The 25,640-nt window shown below is 39.4% G+C and overlaps 1 protein-coding gene across 1 annotated transcript in view; it reads left to right on the top strand.

The window, feature by feature from the left end:
• LOC127572538 (ras GTPase-activating protein 1-like) overlaps positions 1-25,640 on the top strand; it is a 121,302-nt gene that overhangs the window by 29,433 nt on the left and 66,229 nt on the right. The window contains exons 3-7 of the mRNA XM_052019908.1: positions 3,267-3,419; positions 5,198-5,333; positions 7,721-7,791; positions 15,937-16,054; positions 25,132-25,163. Of these exons, the coding sequence (XP_051875868.1) occupies positions 3,267-3,419; positions 5,198-5,333; positions 7,721-7,791; positions 15,937-16,054; positions 25,132-25,163 (510 nt within the window). The remainder of the gene's footprint in view (positions 1-3,266; positions 3,420-5,197; positions 5,334-7,720; positions 7,792-15,936; positions 16,055-25,131; positions 25,164-25,640) is intronic.

The raw sequence follows: 25,640 nt of genomic DNA, 5'->3' as shown, positions 1-25,640 counted from the left end.
GCTGCATAATTTCCAGGAGCTTAATCTTGCCCTGTAAGTTTAGTTGAGGAATAAGCAAGCATTTTTCTTAGTGATATATTACTTATGTCTGCAGTGTTTTACCCTTTGCCACATTAAATTAGCTGCTCTTTAATCTTTGTACTGCTAAATTACACGTGCTTAAATCTAGAACATTTCACAGCAGCTTAGACGTTCTGATTATAGTATGATGTTTGACAGATTTGTTGCTTGAAGATTCAGTCACATTAAATTCATTTTTGTTCTGTAATTAATAACATGTTACCAAGTTTAAATGTAGTGAGACTTTCTTAGTGAGTTGTTAATTTAGGTACATTTTTAAGTGAAACAGCCAGCTTCAAAATGGAGGTCATTCATTTTCTATTGAAATTCATTTAAAGTTTTTGGTAAGCAATTTGAAATCATCAGTGTTATTTTCCCATAGGTCTGGCAAAAAGGATTTAAAAAAAAGTGTGATGCGCACTACTTTAATGTGTATCTATTATATATTGATGCTGATAAATTCTGACAGATTGCCTTTTGAGATGCTTTAACAAAGCTGCATAACCAGCATGTGAACCATTGCATGACTTTCAGTTAGTTCAATAGCAAATTCGGTGCCTAGTTGTTGTACCAGATGAGGTAGGTAACAAATGTATGTTTTTGTTAGGGCAGTGTTGTGGAATAAAAATACTTGTGATTTTTGTAAGAACATAATCGATTACTACACTGTGTAGGCAGTGGCTTTACCTTTTGCAAGCTATATATCGTGTGAATTTGTATTGCAAATATTATAGTAGAAAAGTGGCATCGCAATGGGTTACTGTCCATTTAATGTTGTGATTGATTTAACCATTTTTTTTGTCTCTGTATTAAGGAGTTATGAAATGAATTCATTCCCTATAATACAGAATGCAGATTAACTGGTATTCAATCATTGTTGATTATTCCTAATTTAAATGTTTTTCTACTCCTTTTCAAGTAACATCGCTGTCTAGAGGCTATCATTGCAATTCTCCAAAAATAATCTTTTTTCCCCCAAGCCTGTTAATCTGATTTGTACCTTTTTTAATCTGTTTCTTTTCTACAAAAAGTCAAATGTTCTTTTTACTTAAATGAGCTTTCTTAATGGAGTTGTGCTGCTTCTTTTCGTATTGCAATTAGTTAGTGATAATGTTAATAGATCAATAGTCTCTTGTATATTTACTGTTGCATGTTTTGGAGGATGTAGGCTATAAATAATGATGCTTATTATGCAGCATGTTTCTTTAACCAAATACTGTCTTGAATTGCATGCCATACTTTTGCACAGACAGTATATTTTAAGTATTTGTTTTATTTTACAAGAGAAAATTAAGAATTCTGTAACCATTAGAAAATTAGAGAAAATAGGTAGAATAGCTCTTTTGGAGGTAATGTTGCTGATGCTCATTGGGTAATGAGCAATATGCATAAGCATAAATGTTAGAACTTTCTGTAATTGCTTATGTCATGATAGTACTACTGAACCATATGAAATTTAGGAGGACTTTCATTATTCTGCTTTCGCAAATTGGCCAGCGAACGAAAGTTGGTAATACAGCTAGTATTTTTTCTGGTTGACTGTCCAATGAAAAGTATCGAACAGGGAACAGATGTATTTTCAGTGTAGCTTGGTTCAATATACTGTATGTTTATGAAAAATGTTTTCTTTCTGTATCTTAGCCCATTTTTCTTAATGGTTTGTTGTATTGTGCTGCTAAAAATAGTGAGTTTTAAATAGCGACATTCTTCATTTATGTGCATCTCTTAGTTTTGACAGTATAGATTGTCCTGTTCAGCAGATGGGATGGAATCAGGGTGTGGATGGGTTTTATTAATCTGCAGAGGTTTTAGCCATTTTCATGACTTGATGTTGGTTAAGCAATTGGGACACTTTGGTAAGAATTTTGGACCCAGAAATGATGAAAGACTGCTATATTTTCAAATCAATATGCTGTGTGACTTGAAGGGGAGCCTGCAAGTGTCGGTGTTGCTATGTGCCTGCTGCCCTTGGCTCTTAAGTCACTTCTCAACCTTCAGTCTTGATATTACTGCCTGCTTCTTGCCTATTCCATATGCGCAGATTTAATATTATGTGATGCTGTGATATGATTTTGCTGCAATCTTTTTCAATCTTTTTATTAGTTTTCAAATTAATACAGATTGTATTACATGTATAAATATTGATGCTATATATCAAAGAGATCAGGATAACAATCATGGCATAGATAATCATAAAGAACAATAAAATATTTTAAAAAAACAGAAGATCCAATGATCTCTTAGTAAATGAATATAGTATAAAAGAAAGGAAAGAAAAAGATTTATTATATAAATTAAAAAAGGAAAAAAACCCAAATCAATAAGAAATTATAAACAATATAAACTAAACAGAAAAATTTCAAATAAAAACCAACAAAAAAAAAGAAAAAAAAACTGGGCTAAAATTTCTCAGTAGAAACAGAGCAACATTATGTCGTCAACTCCATTCCTCTAAGGTGGAAAGTTATTGAAAGGGGATCTACATCATGTGAAAATATTGAATAAATAGACTCCAAATATCTTCAAATTTAAGCGAAGGATCAACAGTACCACTCCTAATTTTTTCCAAGTTTAAACATAATATAATTTGAGAAAACCATTGAAAAGTAGTAGGGGGTATTGGATCCTTCCATTTAAGCAAAATGGATTGTTCGGCCATTAATGTAACAAAAGCAATCATACGGTTAGCGGAACTGCAATCTTGATATTGTCAAGGTTTAGTAGGTTAGATATTGATTGTTTTTGTTTATTTGAAGTAGTTGAAGACTAACAAGTTTAGCTTCCTGATTGAAGCTTTTAAGTTTTCCTTTCCAGTCTGATACGCCAAAGATGTGTTCCAAAGTAGCATTAAATGGCAAATAATCTTTCAAAGAAGCTGGTTCAACCCTGAAACACCAGCAAGTTATGGAGCATTGGCTGAGAGTATACAGAAAGTTACTGTTGATCATTGTAAGCCTGTTAATGGTATATGTTTGTCAATATCTCTATTCCAGAATAAGGAATAAAATGCTGCAATGTATCCTGTCACAAAATGGTGCAAATAGTTGAGGGTTTTCCTGACCTTGGCAGCCTTCAAATTTATTTTTAAACAGAAATCGTAAACGGTCTCACACATTTCGGCTGAATCTGTATTGATTTTAAATAACTTTTATTCACAATTATTTTTTCACGTGGTGTAAATGCATTATTCATTTTTGCTTTCTCAGGTGGTATCATGGAAAATTGGATCGTACAATCGCTGAAGAGCGGCTTTGTCAGGCAGGTCGACCAGGAAATTACCTCATTAGAGAAAGTGATCGAAGACCAGGTTCATTTGTGCTTTCGTTTCTAAGTAAAACAGGCGTGGTCAATCATTTCAGGTGAAAAGTTAAATCTTTTACATGTAGTGATCAACTAATGCCAGCAGTGGGGTGGGAGGTGGGCTGGCACGGATGGGCAAACCAAGAGAAGGGAAGGGTCCATTTGAGTATTTTGTTTGCACTTCCTTGAAAGCTCCCATTACAATATGCATTGTAGGCTACTGTTGCTTAATTGGATAGACTGATGTAACAAAATGAATGCATTTCTTCACTCTCCAGTCAAGATTTATTTTGAGGATTCTTTTTATACAGCAAAATCCTCTATAATGGTCAAGGGCTTGTCAGTTTGATTTGTGAATGACCTCAAAATTGGTCAAATTATTTGAAACTTTCTTTTTAATTGGGCTGTAATTTTCAGTAAAGATGTAAAAATCCTACCAATTCTGAGATTGTCAGAAATGAGTCACAATTTGGAATAACATCTGGGAAAGGAGTTGAACAAGAAAAAAATGTGTTGAATGTAATACTTATCTCATTTGTGAAGAAGATTAATTATAGGTGAAGATACCCTGTACTGTTGTGTGGGGGGTTGGCGGGGGGGCTATGGAGGGGTTTGCTTTCCTCAAACAGCTTGTATTGTGATTTTCTGCAATGTGAAGTTGTGCCATTTGCGCATGTGTCAAGAAATACAAGTTTTTTTTAATTAATTTTGTTTATTTACTTTGTTCACAAATTCTGAGAGTGAATTTTATTGCATATCTCAAATTTTTGGATAGTGATTTGTGAATTCCATAAGGGCGAATTTCTGTTATCTGAACAGTCGTATTGGTTTATTATAGTCACTTGTACCGAGGTATAGTGAAAAACTTGTCTTGCATACTGATCATACAGGTCAATTCATTACACAATGCAGTTACATTGGGTTAGTACAGAGTGCATTGATGTAGTACAGGTAAAAACAATAACAGTACAGAGTAAAGTGTCACAGCTCCAGAGAAAGTGCAGTGCAATAAGGTGCAAGGTCACAACAAGGTAGATCGTGAAGTCAGAGTCCATCTCATCGTATAAGGGAACCGTTCAATAGTCTTATCACAGTGGAGTAGAAGCTGTCCTTAAGTCTGGTGGTATGTGCCCTCGGGCTCTTGTATCTCCTGGGCTTGTAGGGGACGCCTGTAATCCTTTTTGCAAATGACTTTTAATATTTCATCAAGTAATGGCTTTTAGCCACAGAAACTGCATAAATTCAGTTAAATTTGCACTTTTTTTTATTGAGATGTGAGCTAGTTTTACTATTCAGCTTAATATATAGCTCTGAAACATCAATTGTGCTGCTCTTTCTTGGATTGCATTGTATTGTGAACTCCTTATTAGTAGATGCAATGTATTATTTAATAACTTAATGATTCCAGGTCTAATAGGAGCTTAATGTCAGCCATTAGATGCATTTCAGGTGGACTCAGGGGTTTTTGGAGCAGTAGTTTCAGAATATCTGTACTGCTGCTACATGTTGGAATTGGTGAGGCAATCGGCACTTTTTGCCTTTATTCAGGAGCAGTTTAGAAGTTTTGATACCAAGGCTTTGAGGCTGAGGATTGAGAGTCCAACTCAATTAGCTGTAATATCTAAAGCTTTAATCTCGTCAAAATGAATTAAATGCTTCTGCGAGTCATTACTCTGCTCATCGTACAACTGCTATTAACTTTTGCCCAGTTGCCTATATTGCCTCTCATTTTTGAATTAAATGATCTGAACAGATTAGTTGAATTACACTTGTAGATGATATAAAATAAATTGGTCACCTTTTAGAACTTACAATTGCATTGTTGTGCCCATTCCAGGATCTTTGCAATGTGTGGAGATTATTACATTGGAGGACGACGGTTTTCCTCGCTTTCAGATCTGATTGGTTATTATAGTCATGTGTCCTGCCTATTGAAAGGAGAGAAGCTTTTGTTTCCAGTTGCACCTCCAGAGGTAAATGTGTAAATTATAACTTCAATTTTGGATCTATGTATGTTATGTTATGTGCAAAGTACGGTGACATGATTTGTTTCATGTCCATCTTTCCCTCCCTTGACCCTGGAGATTGAGTTTCTTAAACACTGTTTCAGAAAAAAATTTGCCCAAAATTTGGTAGAAATAACATTGGTGAATATTGTTAGCTTCATTGTTAAAGTATAAATCAGTCAGCAATTTCAACCAACTACAGATGCAGATAAATGTGGAAATTGGGAAGCCACTGCCTTACAGCTATGGAATCTAATATCACAGAGAGACTCTGTATTGAAAGACATGGTGTGGTGTAAAGTTGCTGTATTTGCGTGATGGATACTAAATTCTTGCCTGCTTGTTGCAGGGGACTAGGAAAGAGAAGCAATCTGAGACAAGTTGGTGTTTAGGAGTGGACAGGATAATATGGGGATTTGAGTATGAGCATGAAGGGCTATGCCTGAAACATGTTTCATTTTCATTACAGCTGCATCCACCCTTGTTTCCAACATCTGAGTAGTTCAAACGTACACAATATGTTGCTTAGAATTTCGCCTGTTGCTGAAATAGGCATGGTGTAGAATTGTTGGGATCACATGCTGTCCCTGAATTCTTGCTAAGTATGAGATGTTTTTCCTCTAATTTGTGTTTGGCTGTGACCTGGCAGTGAAAGAGACTGTGGACAGATATGTTCGTATGGGAATTGGGATTAAAATGGCTGGCCACTGGGAGATCCAAGCTGGCATGGCAGATGGAGCGAAGGTGCTCAATGAAGCAGTCCCCCAATCTGTGTCCAGTCTAACCAATGTAGAGGAGGCTGCAAAGGGAGCACCAGATGCAATAAATAACACTACAGAATTCACATGTGAAAGACTGCCTCACCTAGAAGGGCTGTTTAGGGTCCTGAATGGTAGCGAGGGAGGTGGTATAGGGGCTCGTTGTAGATTGCAGAAGTTGCAAAGAATGATAAGTTGGATATTTAGGCTTGTGGCGTGGTTTGTGAGGACTCGGGGAACTCTATCCCTGTTGTGGCTGTGATTGCCTTGTCCACTGTTGTTTACAATGAGTTAGCTTTTTTTGTGCAAAACTGTTCTTTCCAAAACCAACATATCAATAAACTGTTGCATTCTTGAGGATTCTTCTAATTTCCTTTGTAATCATAAGCAGAATATTAGAACTTGCTTGACTGACGTGGCCAGTCTCCCACACCTATTTGCCACTGCAACCTTCTTGCATAGTTTATTGATACTGCCATTTAGTTTTCTTCTTAAGGTCTAAATGTCACCATGCATATTCTATTAATTCATTGTACCTCCACTAATTCATTGCAACTCCATGGTGCACAAATTCCCAGGAATAGTCTGTGGATCATTTGGGGTTTGTTTCATTACACGCTTTTAAGATTAATGTTTGGATCCAACGTATTTGATATACACAAATTTAGTTTAATTTATCACTGTTAGAAATCTGTTTTTTATTCCCCGATAGGACACGGTAGAGACAAAAATGCAGGTATTTGGCTTTTGTAACTTGAGAAAAGCAGAAGTTAAATGCAGCCACGGTATATGGCTAATGAATGTAGGGAGGAATTAATGAAGAGTGCATAGGTTTTTTGGCTGAGTTTCTCAACTGGGGTGGGGGGTAGAAATGCCTTGTAGCTACACAATTCCAGGACCAGTTTTTCTTCTGTCCATATTTTTCACCAAATAACTTAATCACTCCATTCATAGATAATAGGACTAGTTTTGTTCAACATTTTTTGTGAACTTAATGAGACTTGCTACCTTTCTTGGAGCAGGCAAGAACAGTTTGATTGTTTGTGGAAGTTAGAGCACCTTTCACTCGGTTATTTGTGCCATATCTTTATTTTTCTTGGCTTGTGATGTGGTCATTCAAATAAAATTTGTAATATTCCTCTTAGTAATAAAATTTCTCCGAAATAGACTGTTAACTGACTCAAGGTTACCTTCCCCAATTTACACTCTACTTCGTGACTTGTGTTGCTAGATAATGAAAAGAAATGGAGTACTTAAATAAATTGTTCGGGGTAACAGGCAGCTTTGAATATGTTTATTGAACTTTTAGTTATTGAATTCACGTGATTAATACTCATTTCTGTGAGACGTAAGTAAAATTAATTCACTCAGATGTTAATTCAAACAAATTGGTTGAACTAACTATGGAAACTTGGAAACAATTTGATAACCCAACTATTCCTCTTTCACTTTTGATTACAGAGATATGGTAGGTGTGGAATATCTTAAGTTATTAATCAGTCATGTAGGAACTGAATAATGTAAAGAAAATGTAGATTCTATTTTGTTTTGTTATCAAAATTAATTTAAATATGGTTTCTTTGCCCAAAATTGTAGCCTGTTGAAGACAGGAGGAGAGTTCGAGCTGTTTTACCATACACTAAAGTACCAGATACAGATGAAATTAGGTAAGTTGTTGAAATTTATTTCTTTTTCAGATGAGTAAAGAAGTCTACTTTTTTCTTGAGTTCTTGGACTTGCCAAAATGAAAATTAGTGTGGAACACAAGTTTCAAAAACTTCCAGACCAGGTACAATGCATTCAAGTTAACCTCAAAAATGCATCATCGCTGTCATCTTGGAGTCACCCAAACTATGACCTTCATATTGCCGCTTTTTAGCCTTGCTTCCTTTCACATTGCACTCTAGAAGAAACTCTGCTCCACATCACTCCAACCTGCTTGATTTTTGACATTATATTTGATTGATGTGTTTTCATTAAGTGTGACATTTCAAAAATGATTATCAATTGTGTGATAATAAAGTTGAAGATTGTTGTTTTTAAAAAAAAAATGCACCCAAATCATTGAACCCTATTTGTGAAAGGAAATCTGCCAATTTTACTAGACTCCAGGCTCACAGCATTGTGGTTGACTCTCCTTGGAAGTCACTGCTTTGGTTTGACCACTGTGTTCTTGCTATCTTGGGCTGATTTTCAATATCAAATCTATTTTCACCTTAGAACCATTTCAAAAAAATGTTTTGAGATCAGGAAAGGGTGGCAATTGATGTGGGGATGACAAGGGGAATACTTCTGATGGGTTAGGTGATCCTAATGTGTATGTTTTTTGACCTTCTTATTTCTTCTGAAGGGTCTTTGACTTTAACCCTATTTTTCCTTCCACAGGTTGTCTGATCACTTGCCTTGCACATCCCTTTAAACATTCCCCTCTCACCTTAAACCTATGCCTTATAGTATTTGACATTTCCACCCAGGAAAAAAGACTGTCTACCTACCGTATCTGTGACTCTCATAATTTTAAATACTTCTATCATGTTGCCCCTTAGCTTCCAACACTCCAGAGAAAGCAATCCAAGATTGTCTAACCTCTCCTTGTAGCAAATTCTCTCTAATCCAGGCAACATCCTGGTGAACCTCTTCTTCATCCTCCAAAACCTTCACATCCTTCCAATTGTGTGGCAAACAGAACTGTTCAAGATGCACCAAATGTGGCCTTGCCAAAGTTTTATGGAGCTGCAATGTGACTTCTCAGCTTCTATACTCAACGCCTTGACCAACAAAGACAAACATGCCTTATGCATCCTTTACCACTCTGTCCACTTGTGTTGCTGCTTTCAGGGAGCTATGGACTTGTACCCCAAGATCCCATTTGTATATCCATTCTCTTTAGGGTCCAGCCATTTACTGTATACTTTCCACTTGCAGTTGACCTTGCAAAATGCATCGCCTCCCATTTTGTCCAGATTAAACTCCATCTGCCATTTCTCTGCCCAAATTTACAATTGATCTATATCTTGCTGTATCCTTTGACAACTTTCCTCAATATCCACCAATTTTTGTCATCTGCAAACTTGCTAATTAGGCCACCTACATTTTCATCCAATTCGGGTCCGTGTAGGACAATGTATTTCACATTTACCAAATCGCCAAACTATTTTTTGTTGTATATGATGTATTTGGATTCTGTGGTTGTTTCTTGTAATCAATGGCTTAATTATTCTTGCACATGATCTAAAGCATCTATCTTACTTGCTTCCTATCCAGTTTTATGAAAGTGTAACTCAGCAGTGTGACAACAGCACCCTCTTGTGTTCAGAGCTGACACTTCATGTCTTCTGCATGTGTGCTTTTGCAATTTGAAGGTGGACCAGACAAAAATTTGGATGAAGCCAGGCTATTCTAAATTGCTAACATTTAATATTTTGTATCAAGTTTGACAGGTTTAGTGGTTGTCAGTAGGTAACCACTGGCTAGTTTGAATTCTGAGTTTGCACACACTTTCTAGATCCTCTTCTATCAGAGGAAAGGCTGTTGGCTATCTATTCTCATTATCAGGTACACTTAGATTAGATTATCCTATAACCTCCCTATTTTAAGCAAATATAACTAGAATTTCAGTTAAAGAATAGTTGAGGCTTGCTTTTGAAATTTCATAGATTGTCTCCAAGGATACAACAACATTCCTATTATAAGATTCCTAAAATGAAATGTAATATTTCCCTTGATCCAACAAGAATAACAGTCCATTACTTTTATTTCATACCATATGCAGAGAAACTAATATTACACTAAAACAGGCACCTGTTCATATTAATACTACACTAAACCCATTTTATTCTCTTCACGTTGCCATCAACAACCCCCGTCCCAAAGTTCAGCTACACACTAAAAGCAATTTAAAGTGACCAATTAACCTACCAACCCACATGTCTTGGGGATGAGGGAGGAAACTGGAGCACCTGGGAGAAACCCTCCTGGTTACAAACAGAATTTTGTAAACTTCACATAGGTCACACTGGAGGTCAAGATTGAACCCAGCTTGCTGGCTGGAGCTGTCAGGCAGCTGCTCTGCTAGCTATGCCATATGTAGCACAACTGATTTTCTGTTAGCCTTGTATATACAGGGACAGACTGTGCTTGATGCTACTCACACCCACCCCACACTTTTCCTGTGGCTGCACTTAAACTTCTGTGCAGCAGGAGGTTGATTGACCTGGAGGTGGTGACTGTCCTTCAAGGTGAAATGGATCATGAGGAGCATCTGGACCACATGTGGCATTTGAGTTTGGAAGGTCGCCTTAGAGTGAAGTTAAATGATGACACTGCCAAGGGTCTGGTTTGTTCTGAGTTTTTCTTTCTTTCCCCCCTTAATCAGACTAAGGACACTTGGTATTAAATGAAATTTTCTTCTTTTTCAATCCCCCTAACATCACGTTCCTCAGTCTTTATCCAATTCAGTTCACTCCATATGATATCAAGGAATAGCTGAGATCACTGGATACACAAGTCTGAGAGAACAGAATTCCAGCTGTTGTGATGAAGATGTGCTCTAGAATGAGCTGGCCTCCAGCCAAACTGTTATTTACATGACAATATGGAAAAATTGCCCAGGTTATGCCCTGTTTATTAAAGCCAAGAGAAATCCAACCCAGGCTTGGAACCTGCTGTTGAGTGTTCTCAAGCATCACCTTATGCACCAATGACTTATTTGCGATGGTCAGTTTGGGTTTTATGAGGAACAGTCGGCTTCAGGCAACTTAACAACCTTGGTCCAAATGTAGATCAAGGAACTGACTGCCCTTGTTAAGTAGTCTCAGTAAAACTGGTCAAGGAGAATAGAGGAAAATACCCAGGTTGCAGTCTTATTTCTTGTGAAAGAAAATGGTTGTGCTTCAGAGCTCAGCCCCAGAACGTTGCAGTAAGAATTTCTAGGCCTGCCATCTTAAGTTACTTCATCAGTGACCTTCCATTATAGTAGAAATATTTGATGGAAGATGTTCAATTCTATACATGCCATCTCAAATGTAGTAGTTTGTGTCCATGTGTAGGAATACCTGGACAACATCAGGCATGTAATGACAAGTTGTAAGTAGCATTATGCCACACAAGTGCCAAGTAATGACTATGTCCAATAAGTGAATGAGTTAGCACCTACCTTTTCACTTTATGGCATATCTGTCACCAATTATCCAACTACAGCATCCTGCAAGTCTCCATGGACCGAGAAATTAACTGGAGCAGCTGCATAAATGTGGTTACAAAAGCAGTTCAGAAATTGGAGGTCCTGCAGCAAGTGACTTGACTCCTGGCTCCCCAAGCCTTTCTACTGTGTAAAAGTCAGGTCAGGAGTGTAATGAAGTGCCATTCATTTGTCTGGATGAGTGTAGATCCAATAACACGGAGTTAAAGTTCAACTATAATACAGCAGACTACAAAATAAACTGAAGTTATTTGCAAATGCTACTCAAAGAATTTTCCAAACCTGGGATCTCTACTAACAAGAAGGATGAGGGCATTTGGTTCATGAGTACTCCACAAGACATTGCGTTCTAGTTGTCCCTACTCTGCTGCCAAAGGGACCTGCTGCTTCTGTCCACTCTGTCCAGATCCCTTGTCCCTTGTCATTTCATATACTGCTGTCAAAACTCCCATTGGCCTTCTCAAAAGAGAGCAGTCCCAGCCTCTGTAATCCATTGTTTAAACTGTAATCCTGTATCCCAGGAATTATTCTCATAAATCTTTACTGGGACCTTTCTAATGCATTTATCCTTTATATAATGTGATCAGAAGTGAACATGATACTCCTGTTGAGGCTGCACATCCTTTCTATATTGTGGTGACCAGAAGTGAACATGATACTCCTGTTGAGTACTTTATGAAGGTTCAGTACAACATTGTTGCTTTCACAGTCTATTGATAAATTCCAGAATTGTTTGACTTGCTGCTTTCTCAACTTGCCATGTCACATTCAATGATTTGTGCATACATATGCCCAGGTCCCTCATGGTCATGATCAAAATATTTCTTAATAGTAAAATATTGGCAATGAAGGAAATCTGACACAAAAGGTGCTGAAATGCTTAGATCTGTCAGTATCTTTAGAGAAAGGAACAGAATGTTAACGTTTCAAGTCAGTAACCTTTCATAAGAACTGGGAAAAGTTAGAGATGAATTATGTATAGCAATGCGGAGAATAGGGTGAGGTGACGAGAGCACAAAAAATCAGCCTGTGATGGGGCAGGCAAGAGAGATTAAGTAACAAAGTCGGTCATGGGGTAGGTTACTAAGTAATCAAAGGTGGCTTTGGAGTTTAAACAACTAGAAAAAAAGTAGTGCTAACTCACTTATTTTAAAGACTTTGGGCATTTCTATTGGTTGCATCATTTCCTAACCCCTTCCTAAGCTTTGGGGAAAAATGAATTGTAGATAGCCAGTCAGTTTTTTTTCCCCTGATGTTGGGTGGGCACTCAGTAGTGTTGTTTCTATTAGCCTATTCTTTCTGTGCGTTTTTACAAGAGTGTGAATCAGGAAAAGGAGCTAACTGATGGATGAATAAATTGTTTCTGGGATACCAGAAGTTTAATGAATTTTATGTGGATCCTGGGCTGGTTTTATCTATCAACATTGCTACTTGTAACCAGTCAAATAAGGTCCTCTTGAGGACTACTTAAGAGCAAATTGAGCCTGTTAACGTTTATTTTTTTGTTGTTTTGCTTTAAATTCACAAAGCTCTTGGAGTTTTACTCTTGGATCCTTTATCTTCATTTCAGGGCTAGAATAAGTTGTGTAAAAGCTGCTTAATGGTGAAAATCATGTACTCAAAGTTCAATGTGAAACAATTAAGCCATATTTTTGATATATTTTAATGTAATTTGCCATAATATGTGGAACAAGCTAAAATTAAAGTGTCAAGGATCTATTGTGATGCTGTGTGATGGTAATGTTGGTTTAATGTAGGGCTTCTTGCAGCTAGCTATTGTGTCCGTTTGTCTCATTGCAGAAGACATTTCATTTACAGCTGTGATAATCTCTTCCACCAGAGAAAGTCTGCACATTAATTTTCTTACCCAGATGTAGAACTATAGAACACCACGGCACAGAAAACAGGCCATTCGGCCCTTCTAGTCTGTGCCGAACAGTATTCTGCTAGTCCCATTTACCTGCACCCTGTCCATAACCCTCCAGACCTCTCCCGTCCATGTATCTATCCAATTTATTCTTAAGACCTGAGCCCACATTTACATCAGATGGCAGCCCGTTCCATACTCCCACCACTCTGAGTGAAGAAGTTCCCCCTAAACTTTTCCCGTTTCACCCTAAAGCCATGATCTCTTATACTTATCTCTCCTAATCTAGGTGGAAAGCGCCTACTCACATTAACTCTGTCTATACCCCTCATAATTTTGTAAACCTCTATCAAATCTCCCCTCATTCTTCTGCGCTCCAAGGAATAAAGTCCTAACCTGTTCAGTCTTTCCCTGTAACTCAACTCCTGAAGACCCGGCAACATTCTAGCAAATCTCCTCTGCACTCTTTCAATCTTACAAATATCCTTCCTATAGTTAGGTGACCAGAACTGCGCACACTACATGTTTTTCATGTAATATTGTGATCTATTAATGCTTGCTGTACATTTTGGCTTCCCAGCTGAATTCTAGCCTGGATGTACCAACAAGTATCATAAAATCATGGTCAAAATCAAAAATCCTGTAGATGCTGGAAATGTAGAACAAAAAGTGCAGGAAATACTCAGCAGGTCAGGCCGTAAGTGTGGGAAGAGAAACAGAGTTAATGTTTTGGGTTGGAGAACCTTCATCAGAACTGGAAAGGAGTCAGAAGCTTGTAAAGCAGCAGGAAGGGCGAGTGAAGAGGGTTAGCGTTAGAAAGCAGGGTGACTGTAGGGACAAGCTGTAAACAAGGTCATCTGGTCAGTGAGTCAGAGACGAAAACATTGACAGAAAAGAATGCCTGCGAGAGTTGCAAAATGCAGGGCAGGAGGACAGGCCTAGCAGCTCAGGCTCAGTACATACTCCACTCCCAGAGGGCATAGAGGGAGGAGGGAAGCAAGCTGAGCTGATATCAGAGGGATGACTTGTACAGACCAATGACTGATACAGACCAAGAAATCAAGTTAGCTGAAGTTGTAAAATTGATGGAAGATGAGCTGCTGTTCCTCAAGCTTGCATTCAGCCTTGTTGTGACAGTACAGGAGGCCAAAGACCTGTAGGTCAGAGTGGGAATGGGATGTGGAATTAAAGTGGCAGGCAACGGGAAGCTCAGGGTTTCCCCTGCAGACTAAGGCAGTGTTCTGCAAAGCAATTACCCACTATACATTTGGTTTCTTCGATATAGAGGAGACCACATTGTGACCACCAAATGTAGTACACTAGATTAGAAGAAATGTAAGTGAATCACTTTTCACCTGGAAAGTGTCATGAAAAGAAGGGTGGTTGGTGGGAACAGAAGGGTGGACAAGCAGGTACAAAGGGAACAGTCCCTGTGAAATGCTGAAAGGGAAAGAAACGGGAAGGTGCATCAGCTACTAGAATCTCTTTGAAGGTGATGGAAATTGTAGAGAATGATCCATTGAATGTAGAGGCTGGTGGGGTGGAAGGTGAGGACCAGGGGAATTCCATCGTTATTCTGTCTGAGAGAAAAAGGGGTGACAGTAGAGGCTCAGGAAAAGGATGCAATGTGGTCAAGGGCTTTGTTAACAATGGCAGAGGAGCCGCCACAGTTCAAACATATGGCAAGTCTCATTGCTAGAGCAAGTGTGATGGAGATGGATGAACCGGGAGAATGGAATTGTCCTCATCGGAGGCAGGGTGGGATCAAGTGTTGTTGAAATGGTGGTGGAGTCGTAGGCTTGTAAGTAGCTAGTCTATTTCCTAAGATGGAGAGATCCAGAAAAGGGAGGGTCTTGGAATTTAACCATGTGATGGTGAGGGAAGGATGGAAATTGGCAGCAAAAGTAATGAAACTGGAGACGAGACTGCAGATGCTGGAAATCTGGAGCAACCCACAAAGCTCGGTGAGACCCAACACAGATTGTGGGATCGCTGTGTTGAGCACTTTCACTCCATCGGCAGTAGGGAAGATCTTTCGAGGAAATGAGGTCCATGACTGTTTAGTTGACCGTGGCCTGATGTTTGATGGTGGGGTCATGAGAAGTATGAGGCAATGTCTGGGAGCTGATATCTGCCCTCTGCATGATAGAGATCAGTTTGCCAGACCACAACAACACCATTCTTGTCAGTAGGTTTGATGAGGATGTCAGGGTTGATACTTAGTGAGTTGAGTGCTGCAAGTTCAGAAGGCAGTAGGTGAGCGCATGAGGGGAGTGGAAAATTCAGGAAGGTCAACGTTACATGACAGAAGGAAGCCATACAGCCTGTCAAGTCCAGACCAGCTCTATGCAGGAGTAATCATGCTAATCCCATTCCCCTACAGATTCTTTTCTGTCAGATAGTTGCACAGCTTACTTTTGAATGCTGTATTTGAACCTGCCTTCACTACTTCTGCAATTGCATTTAACAAAAAGAAACTATTGTTACTTTAGGAGTACATTGAGTCACTTTTGTCCATAACAATGTCCTCTGATTGGATTGTTTAGATGAAATTTAACATGCTTGTGCTGCTTCAAGATGCATGGGAAAGTTGCTTGGGAAGCAACACTCACTGCCACTTATTTCCACTGTGTCAATAAATGTCTCAAATTTTGACAAAAGTTTTGTTTCCAGATTTTGGATTGTTATTTTAAACAGAATCCCTGTTCTGTGTTTTCACTAATGGGTATTGTTTTATTTATGCAGTTTTCTAAAGGGAGATATGTTTATTGTTCACAATGAACTGGATGATGGATGGATGTGGGTGACTAATTTACGAACTGACGAGCAAGGCCTCATTGTGGAAGATCTGGTGGAGGAGGTGGTGAGTAGCTAAAATGAAATTCTTCTAAACTTCACCCTGTTTTTATTCACACTGTGAATTCAACAATTGCTTACTTCTAAGTATTGGGCATTCTCTTTGTCTGTTTATTACATTAAATATTGTAAATGTTGAGAAATAGCTATTGGAGCAATTACGTAAAGGTAATTCCCTATGTAACCTTTGCTGTTCGGAGTAATTCAAAAACATTACATTTCAAAAATGTACTGAGATTATGGCATATTAGCCTTATTAAAAACAAGATAAAAATGATTACATCCACGAAAATGGCAAGAAATACAGTGGATTTTTTTTAACAATAAGCCTTTAATTCTATGTACACAAAATATCCACGTGTGGAGAATTATAGAAGAGTTTTTTTTGTCATAAGTTGTTTAATAATCAGATTTGTTTGTGTGTATATGCAGTTAACAATGGAGCATGCAACTTGAGGTTGCATTCGCCCACAAATCTGATATTTTCTTATTGTAGTGCATTCCTTTGTGTTTTCGTAAATTAGAACTTGTTGATTAAATTATTTCTGATTCATTCTCTTACCAGCTGTCTTTCTCAAGCTTAATAAAGCAAAGTAGCACGGCTAGTACTAGAGCTGCTGTTTGTATGGAGTTTGCATTGCTGTTCACTGTGACCCTGTGGATTTCCTCCAGGTTCTCTGTTTGCTCCCACATTCCAAAGATGTATGGATTGGTAGATTAATTAGCCACTATAAATTGTCCCTAATGTGTAGGTGAGTGCTAGAATCTAGAGGGATTGTTGGGTATGTGGGGGGGGGGGGGGGTGGATTAAAATGCGATTGGTGTATTTGGGTGCTTGATGGTTGGCATGTTGAGCACTGAGGGGTGTAATGTACCTAGCTGGAAGATGAGATGCTCTTTAACCATTCTTAGGCTTCATTGGACAACGTGAGAATCCAAAGGCTGAGAGGTCCAAGCGTGATGGGGAATTAAAATGATAGGCAACTGTAAACTCAATTATCCTTGTAGACTGAATGGAGGGGTTCTGCAAAGAGATCACCTAAATTTGTGTTTTGTTTCTCTAACTTAGAGGACTCTATACTGGGACCACCAGATTCCACTAAACTGGAAGAATTACAAGTGAATCAGTACTTTGACTAGTGTGTTTTAATCTCAGGATTTTGGCAGAGGAAGAGGTAAAAGGGCAAGTGTTGCATCTTCTGGGGTTGTGTGGGAAGGTACCTGAGAGAGTGAGCGCTGGTGAAGGTGGAAGTATAAACCAAGGAGTTATGCAAGGACCAAGTCCAGAATGCTGAAAAGTGAGGAGAAGTGTCTTTTTAGTGGCATTATGTTGAAAATGACAGAAATTATGGAGGATAGTGCAATGAATGTGGATGCTGGTGCAGTGGAAGGTGACGACAAGAGGAATTCTATCCTTGTTCAGGGAGGGCAGGAAGCAGGAGAAGCGTAAAAGAAAAAATTGGGCATATGGAGTTGAGAGCTTACCAACTCTAATTTTTTAAAAAAATTATTTAAAAATTAAAAGTAAACTAATTTGAACAGGTTTTTCAATGTTTTGGATTATCAGAGACATGAAAGGACTTTGACAATAGCAAGCTGTCAAAAGATCATTTGGGCTGGCTGAGTGGGGGTAGGGGTTATTGCTCCAGTATGGCACTGATGATGAGTTGCCTCGTGGCCACTTCACTGGAGGACTCTGTGGTGCCTGAGAGAGCTCTGATGGCCCTTGGTATATGGATCAGGTTAGTGCAGGTAGAATGGTGTGTTCGGGCAACAGGTCAGATTTGTGCTATTCTGGCCCAATATTGCAGCTTGGTTATCTGATTTTTTTTTTAAAAAGGTTATTGATCTGAAGTGTTAAGTTTCTGTTTCCACAGATACTGACTGACCTTATGAGTATTTGAGCACTTTGTTTTTAATATAACAAATAGCACATGTGATTGAGACAGGGAAGAGGAAGGGCAAATTACACTGACAGGAACTGAAGCGATGAGATGCAAACATCACTAGCAAAGTCAGTCAGCAAGCATACATTACATACACAATGTGAGAAAATAACAGATCTGAGTGATGAAAACAATTGACAGAAAAGCAAATGTGAAAGTTTTTTTTCCAAACCAGTACACCTGACCATGCCCTCCCACAATTCTTCAGCTTGGTAAAAGATGGCAAACTACTTTTTAAAGTGGTTTTAGAAGGAGAAGATTTGTGATCTTCCTTTTAAAGATGGCAAATCTACTACTTTTAAAGTGGTTATGATAAAGGATAAGTATGGACCAGTAATAAAGTTCTTTAATTTTGGGAAGGCCAATTTCATTAACACAAGTAGAATAAGAAAAGGCAAATGGAGTAAATAAAATAATGATAAATAATGAGAATAATAAAATAAGACAAATGTAGATTGAGAGCATCTATTGTAGGTAAGTCTGCGTCTGTATAGTGGGAAGCATTCAATGGAAAACTATCAGGAGCTCAAAGCCAACTTATTCCTTTAAGAATAAAAGCCAAGGGGTAACAACTGTAGGGAACTCTTCATGTTGAGGAATATTGAGGGTTGGATAAATAGGGGAAAAAAAAGAAGCATATGACAGATAGGGCACTAATGATTGGGAAGGAATGTCAAGAGTGTAAAACCTATAGGGAGATCCTTAAAAAGGAAATTAGAAAGGCTAAGTAAGGTCATGAAATATTACTTGTAGGCAGGATTAGGATAAATCTAAATGCATTCCATAAGTATATTAAGGGCAAAAGAATATTCAGGGAAAAAGTAGAGCCCATTGGGGTGGCATGGGTAATCTGTGTGTGAAGCCAGGAGGTATAGGTAAGGTCCTAAAGACTTTTTAATCTGCATTCACAAAGCAAACACTCTGTAGTTGGAGAATTCAGTGAAGGGTCAGGTGAAAGTCTAGTGCAGGTCTCCATAAAATAAAGGAGAGGTACTTGATGCCTTAGTAGGGTTAAAGTTGGGTAAGTGCCCACAACCAATTGGCAAGGGAAGAGATTGCTGAGGCTCCAGCTGAAATTTTATATCTTTGCTGGTTACAAGTAAGGTCACTGGATCACTGGAGGACAGCAAACATGGCCCTCGTTTTCAAGAAAGGCAGTAGGGAAAAACCTCAGTGGTAGGGAAGGTGCTGGAAAAAAATTGAGGGAGAGAATTAATGATCAGTTGGAAAAGCAGGGACTAATCAGAGACAGCCCTCATGGCTTTAAGGACAGATCCTGTTTGACCAATTTGACTAAATTCTTTGAAGAGGTAACAAAGTGCATTGAGGGCAGGGTAGTAGAAGTGATTTACATGGACTTTAGTAAGGCTTTTGACAAGTTCCCACATGGGAGACTGGTTGAAAAAGATAGGACCCTTGGGATCCAGGCAGGTTGGGAAACTGGATCCAAAACTGGCTTGGCAATAGGAGACGGTGAGTGATGGTAGAGGGTTGTTTTTGTGATTGGATGCCTGTGACTAGTGATGTCTCAAGATCAGTGCTAGGACCCTTGTGTAATATACATGAATGACTTTGATGTGGGAGGTGTGGCCAGTAAATTGCAGATGACACGAATATTGGCGCGTGTCAATAGTGTGGAAGGTAGTCAGGCTGCAGAGAGATATTGGTGTGTTAGTGAAATGGGCTGAAAATGGCCGATGGAGTTTAACTCTCACAAATGTATGGTCTTTTATTTTGGGAATACTGAGGAGACTAGGGCATACCAGGAATGGTAATGTCTTGGAGTATTGAGTAACAGAGGGACCCTTGAAGGTGGATAATGTGCTTAGGAAGACATATGGGATACTGGCCTTCATTAAGTTGGGATACTGAATACGGGTGGGGTGGGGTTGCTCCAATTTTATAAAACCTTGGTCAGACTTGAGCTGGAGTACTGCATGCAGTTCTGGTAACCCTGCTATGGGAAGGATGTGATGGGACTGGAGAGGGTGCAGAGGAAATTCACTTAGATGTTGCGTAGGATGGTGCAGTTCAGTTTTGAGGAGAGACTGAAGGAGCTGGGTCTGTTCTCCCTAGAGGGGGCATGATTGGGGTATATAAAATTATGAGCAGGGTAGACTGCAGGAAACTTTTCCCCATATCAGAGGTAGATAAAACTAGAGGATATAGATGTAGGGTAAGGGGAAAGAGATTCAGAGGGGATGCAAGGGGGAACCTTCACCCAGAGAATGCACTGCCTGAGAGAGTGGTTGAAGCTGAGTCGCTGAAAGTATTAAGTATCTTAGATGAGCACTTGGCATGCCTAGGCATAGAGGGCTTTGGACCAAGCACTGGGAGATGGGATTAACACAGAAAGGTGCCCACTGATGCCATGGATTAGTTGGGCCAAATGGTCTTTTTCCATGCTGTATGATTCTGTGAACTTGACTATATTTCAATGAATCATTAATCATTACAAATCCAGACTTTCATCTTGGCTTCTCTATCCCCCTCTAAGGACTCCAGCATATCAGTTCCACTGACAAGACTTTCAATAGCATTGCTTTTTTCTATGGCTTCCTGCCCACCAAAGATGATGAGCTCTCAACTGTATCTGTTCCATTTCCCTAAGGGGAACTCTGAGGCCCTCTTCTTCATTGCTGGCAACTTCAACCAGGCCAACTTCAAGAGTGTTACCAAAATACTACCAGCATGTCCCTTGTCCCACCAGGGGCCCAAACACCCTTGACCATTGCTATACAACAATCAAAGATGCCATCCAAGCCACTCGCCCCTCTGCCCTCACTTTCATAAGTCAGACCACCAGGCTGTGCTCCTTCTCCCTGCATACAAACAGAAGCTGAAAAGGGAGGATCCAGTACAGAAAGTTGTACAGTGCTGGTCTGAGGAAATAGATAAGCTTTTGTGACTGCTTTGAGTCAGTAGACTGATCCATGTTGAAAGACTCAGCTGCCAGCCTAGATAAGTATGTCTCCACCATCATGGACTTTATCAGCAAGTGTGTAGAGGACTGTGTCCCAAAGAGGACAATCCAGGTGTTCGCAAACTGGAAGCCATGGATGAACTGGAAGATCCACTCCCTACTGAAGTCTAGGACTTCATCATTCAAATCAGGTGACCCTGACCGATACAAGAAATAGAGATACGACCTCCATAAAGCTATCAGGGATACTGAGAGATGGTGCCAATCCAAAATCAAGTTCCAGACCAGCCAGCAGCTGTGGCAGGACTTACATGCAACAGGCTACAAAATGAAGTCAAGCAGCATCACTAACAACAGCGCATCCCTTCCCAATGAGCTTGATGCATTCTATGTGCATTTTGAACAGAAAGGGATTGGTATATCACCACCCACCCCAACGGCCTCCAACGCACCTGAACCCATAGTTACCATTGAGAATGTAAGATCAGTCTTCCAGAGGCACCTGACCTGGATGGTGTCCCTGGCCGTGTCCTTGGATCCTATGCAGATCAGCTGGCGGGGGTATTTGCAGACATTTTTAACCCCTCCTTGCTTGAATCTGAGTTTCCCACCTGCTTTAAGAAGACCACTGCCATCCCGTTTCCTAAGAAAAACAAGCTAATGTGCCTTAATGGCTACTGCCTGGTGACATTCACCATCATGAAGTGCTTCAAGATGCTGGTCATGGCACGCGTTAACTCCAGCCTCTCAGATAACCTCGACCCACTGCAATTCACCTAAGCTGTGAACAGGTCTACAGACTCCTCCTCCTTGGCCCTACACTCATCTCTGGAGCATCTGGACAGTAAAGGTACCTGTGTTGGACTATTGTTTATTGACTACAGCTCTGCCTTCATTACCATAACTCCAAGCAAGCTCATCACCAAACTCTGAGAGCTGGGACTTAACACCTCCCTTGGCAACTGGATGCTTGACTTCCTGACCAACAGACCACATTTTAGTAAGGATAGGCAGCAGCACCTCTGGCATGACTAATTATTCTTAACACAGGTGTTCCACAAGGCTGCGTCCTAGCCCCCTAACTCTACTCCCTATACACTCATGACTGTGTGGCCAGATTCAGTTCTTAACTCCATCTACAAGTTTGCAGATGATACCACCGTAGTGGGCCATATCTCAAATAACGATGAGTTGGAGTACAGGAAGGAGATGGAGAGCTTGGTAACATGGTGTCATGACAACAACCATTCCCTCAATGTCAGCAAAACAAAAGAGCTCGTCATTGACTTCAGGAAAGGGGGTAGTGCACATGCTCCTGTCTACATCAACAATGCTGGGGTTGAGAGCTTCAAGTTCCTAAGAGTGAACATCACCAATAACCTGTCCTGGTCTAACCATGTAGAGGCCATGGCCAAGAATGCTCACCAGCACCTCTACTTCCTCAGGAGGCTAAAGAAATTTGGCATGTCCCCTTTGACACTCACCAATTTTTATCAATGCACCATAGAAAGCATCCTATCTGGATGCATCACGGCTTGGTATGGTAACTGCTCTGCCTGTAACAGCAAGAAACTGCAGAGAGTTTTGGACACAGCTCAGCATGTCACAGAAACCAGCCTCCCCTTCATGGGCTCTGTCTATACTTCTCGCTGCCTCAGTGTAGCAGCCAGCATAATCAAAGACCCCCCACCCACCTCGGACGTTCTCTCTTCTTCCCCCTCCCGTCGGGCAGAAGATACAAAAGCCTGAAAGCACGTACCACCAGGTTCAAGGACAGCTTCTATCCTGCTGTTATAAGACTATTGAACAGTTCTCTAGTACGATAAGATGGACTCTTGATCTCAGCCTACCTCGTTATGTCCTTGCACCTTATTGTCTACCTGCTCTGCACTTTCTCTGTTGCTGTTACACTTTCTTTTGTATTCTGTATTGTTTTACCTTGTACTGCTTCAATGCACTGTAATGAATTGATATGTGTGGATGGTATGCAAGACAAGTTTTTCACTGTACCTCGGTACATGTGACAATGATAGTCCTCCTCCTCCTCCTCACTCCCTTTTCTCCCACCCAGAAAATAATGTTTTCCTTGTCCTGATTTTCCACCCCATTAGCCTCATTCAAAGGTTCATTTTCAACATGTCACAGCCAAACTTCCCTTTCCTCTCCACTCTCAGCATTCTACAGAGAATTCACTAACTGATTCCATGGTTCACTGTTTCATCTCCATCCGCACCCCAGTCACGTTTTCACGGCACCTTACCATACAACTGCAGGAGGTGCAACATCTGCACGTACCTTTTTCCCTTTCTGCCATCCAAGGACTTGATGAAGAGTCATTGATCTTTCATTATCAACTCTCTCTATATCTCCTCAGATGTTGTCTGACCCTGCTGAGTGTTTCCAGCATTTTGTTTTTTGTTCAGATTTTTCAGCATCTGCAGTTTTTGATTTTCTTTCAGCATTGTCGAGTTGCCATATAAAATGTCCTTGGGGAAGGAAGCTGTTAGCCTGACTTGATCTGGATTGGATATCACAACAGTTTTGTATTGTGATTAATTCCACTTGAAAGCCTATCAAGTAATAAATTAGAACTCTTGGCCAAATGGAATTATAGGGCACCCTTATCATATGGGCTCCATCTACTTAATAAAAGAAGGCCCCTAGTTTAGAATGTGGTCCAAGAGAAAGTTTTATCACTGAGTTTATAAATCTAGTATTTATATATAGTCTTTGTCTTAAAAACTTGTACAATGTGAATTGCTAACCAGCTCATATCGCAACTGTTGTGATTGTTGCCTGCTCACTGAATAGAATACCTGACTCTTTGTGCCATTTCTTTGAGGAAACATTTTTTGTGGCATGAGATGTCAATATTTAGATCTATCACTTGCTACATGTCATTGTGCAAAATTCGTCTTTCATGTCTGGGCACTTGCAAACTCTTGTAGCTTTTATCAGTTAAATATTGAGCTGTTTGATGGGTATCGCATCTAGACAGGCAGCACTGTGAGGTGTTCATTTTATATAGTGTGACTTTGAAGTGACCATAACCAGATCTTCAACTGTTCAAGTAAAACAATGTTTCTCTGTCAGGTTGTATTCACAAGCCTAGTGTTATAATGTAATGCTGTAGAAAATCATCTGAGCCTTTTCTGTTTGGCCCGCTCTCTTGCTGTGCAAGAAATTATCTCTGTCGTCTGTCTCTTCCTGCAGATTATGAACTTCAGGTACAATTGAGTTTCAACCTTCTAATCTCTTAAAAGACCTGAACAGGCTGTTACCAACTGATGAAGTGTGACTTTTTTTCACTTGGTACTGTTGCCAGCAGTAGTTCAAAGGTCTTTTGCCTTGTGTTGCTTGGTTTGATGCCAGAGAATACAAGATGAGCAAGTGTGTGTAACCTGTGCAGCATGTTGTGCATATTGGTGCCAAGCAGGTGCAGCATCAAGGTATTTTTAGTCTGATAACATATGGACCTGATAGGAACATGCTATTCTGCTAGGGCTTGTATCATTGCAAGTGTGGTTAATTTGAGCAATTTGAAATCTACATCTCATGTTATGCTGGCTAGACATATTATGCCAGCCATACTTGTAGAGACTTTACTGTGGATATTCTGAATGGGATGTATATGGGTGAAAGAACGAGAGAGATCTAGTGTAACATCCCAGGGGTTGGTGGGAGAATGCTGATGACGGGATGTGTTTCCCTACTTGAATATTCAGTATATTTTTGACCTGACAATTGTACTAGTATGAGAGAGACAAAATTGATTTTTTGATACCCAAACGTAGGCAGCATTTGTGGAAGTGGTCAGTAATGAGATCCATGTTCAAATATGGTATCTTTTCCAATTCATTTCTTCCTGTTGCTTGAGCTGCTATGGCAGCATCGTTAGCATGCCTGTATTGCCTAACTTATATGTGGAAAGTCTGGTGCATAACTGATGAAAAGTACTATTGTGAGTCAATGATGTAGGATTGACCTCCCAAGATTATTTTTGGGCAAAGTCTAAATGAATATAATATTAGAAATAGAAGCAGAGGTTGGCCATTAGGGTCCACAAGCCTGCTCTGCCATTCATTAAGATTCTGGCTGATCTCTTACCTCAGTTCTATTTTCCTGCACTAACTCTATATCCCTTGATGCCCTAAATATCTAAAACTGTCTTGAAAATGCCAAGTAACTGAGCCTCTAATCTGGTTTGATTTGTAGGACCGTGAAGAAGATCCGCACGAAGGAAAAATGTAAGATATTTTAATTTTTTTTCATTAATTTAGTTGTATTACTTATAAAATAAGTCATGCCTGGATTGAAAACATCAGTGGGGAAAGTTACTATTCATGGGTACAGCAACGAATACAACAAAAGTTTGAAATCCCATTATCAGTGATAAAGAATCTTTGGGTTTACACATTACACTTTAAGTTCTGGGTTCCAGTGTTCATATCTTGCTGAGATACATTCCTTTATTTGACCAAAATTAGTTATTTCCAGTAAATCTAATATTAGATCTTTTTGCTGTACTATGAAAAGTACTATTTCAAACTTTTATAGTTGTAACATGAAATTTTCTACATTGAGAATTGCCAAAGAATTCTCTTTAGAGTAATGATTTCATAAAATTTATAAATTTGAAATGCAATTTGAAGCACTGGAGCAATAGCATTTTTGCTCTGCGTTCAACATTCACATTGGTATGGCATGTATATATGAGCAAAGAC

This window comes from Pristis pectinata, chromosome 7 (assembly GCF_009764475.1).
Source record: "Pristis pectinata isolate sPriPec2 chromosome 7, sPriPec2.1.pri, whole genome shotgun sequence".
NCBI classification, from domain to species: Eukaryota; Metazoa; Chordata; class Chondrichthyes; order Rhinopristiformes; family Pristidae; genus Pristis; species Pristis pectinata.
Note: the sequence above shows the minus strand (reverse complement) of the source record. Positions and strands in the feature narration are given on the sequence as shown.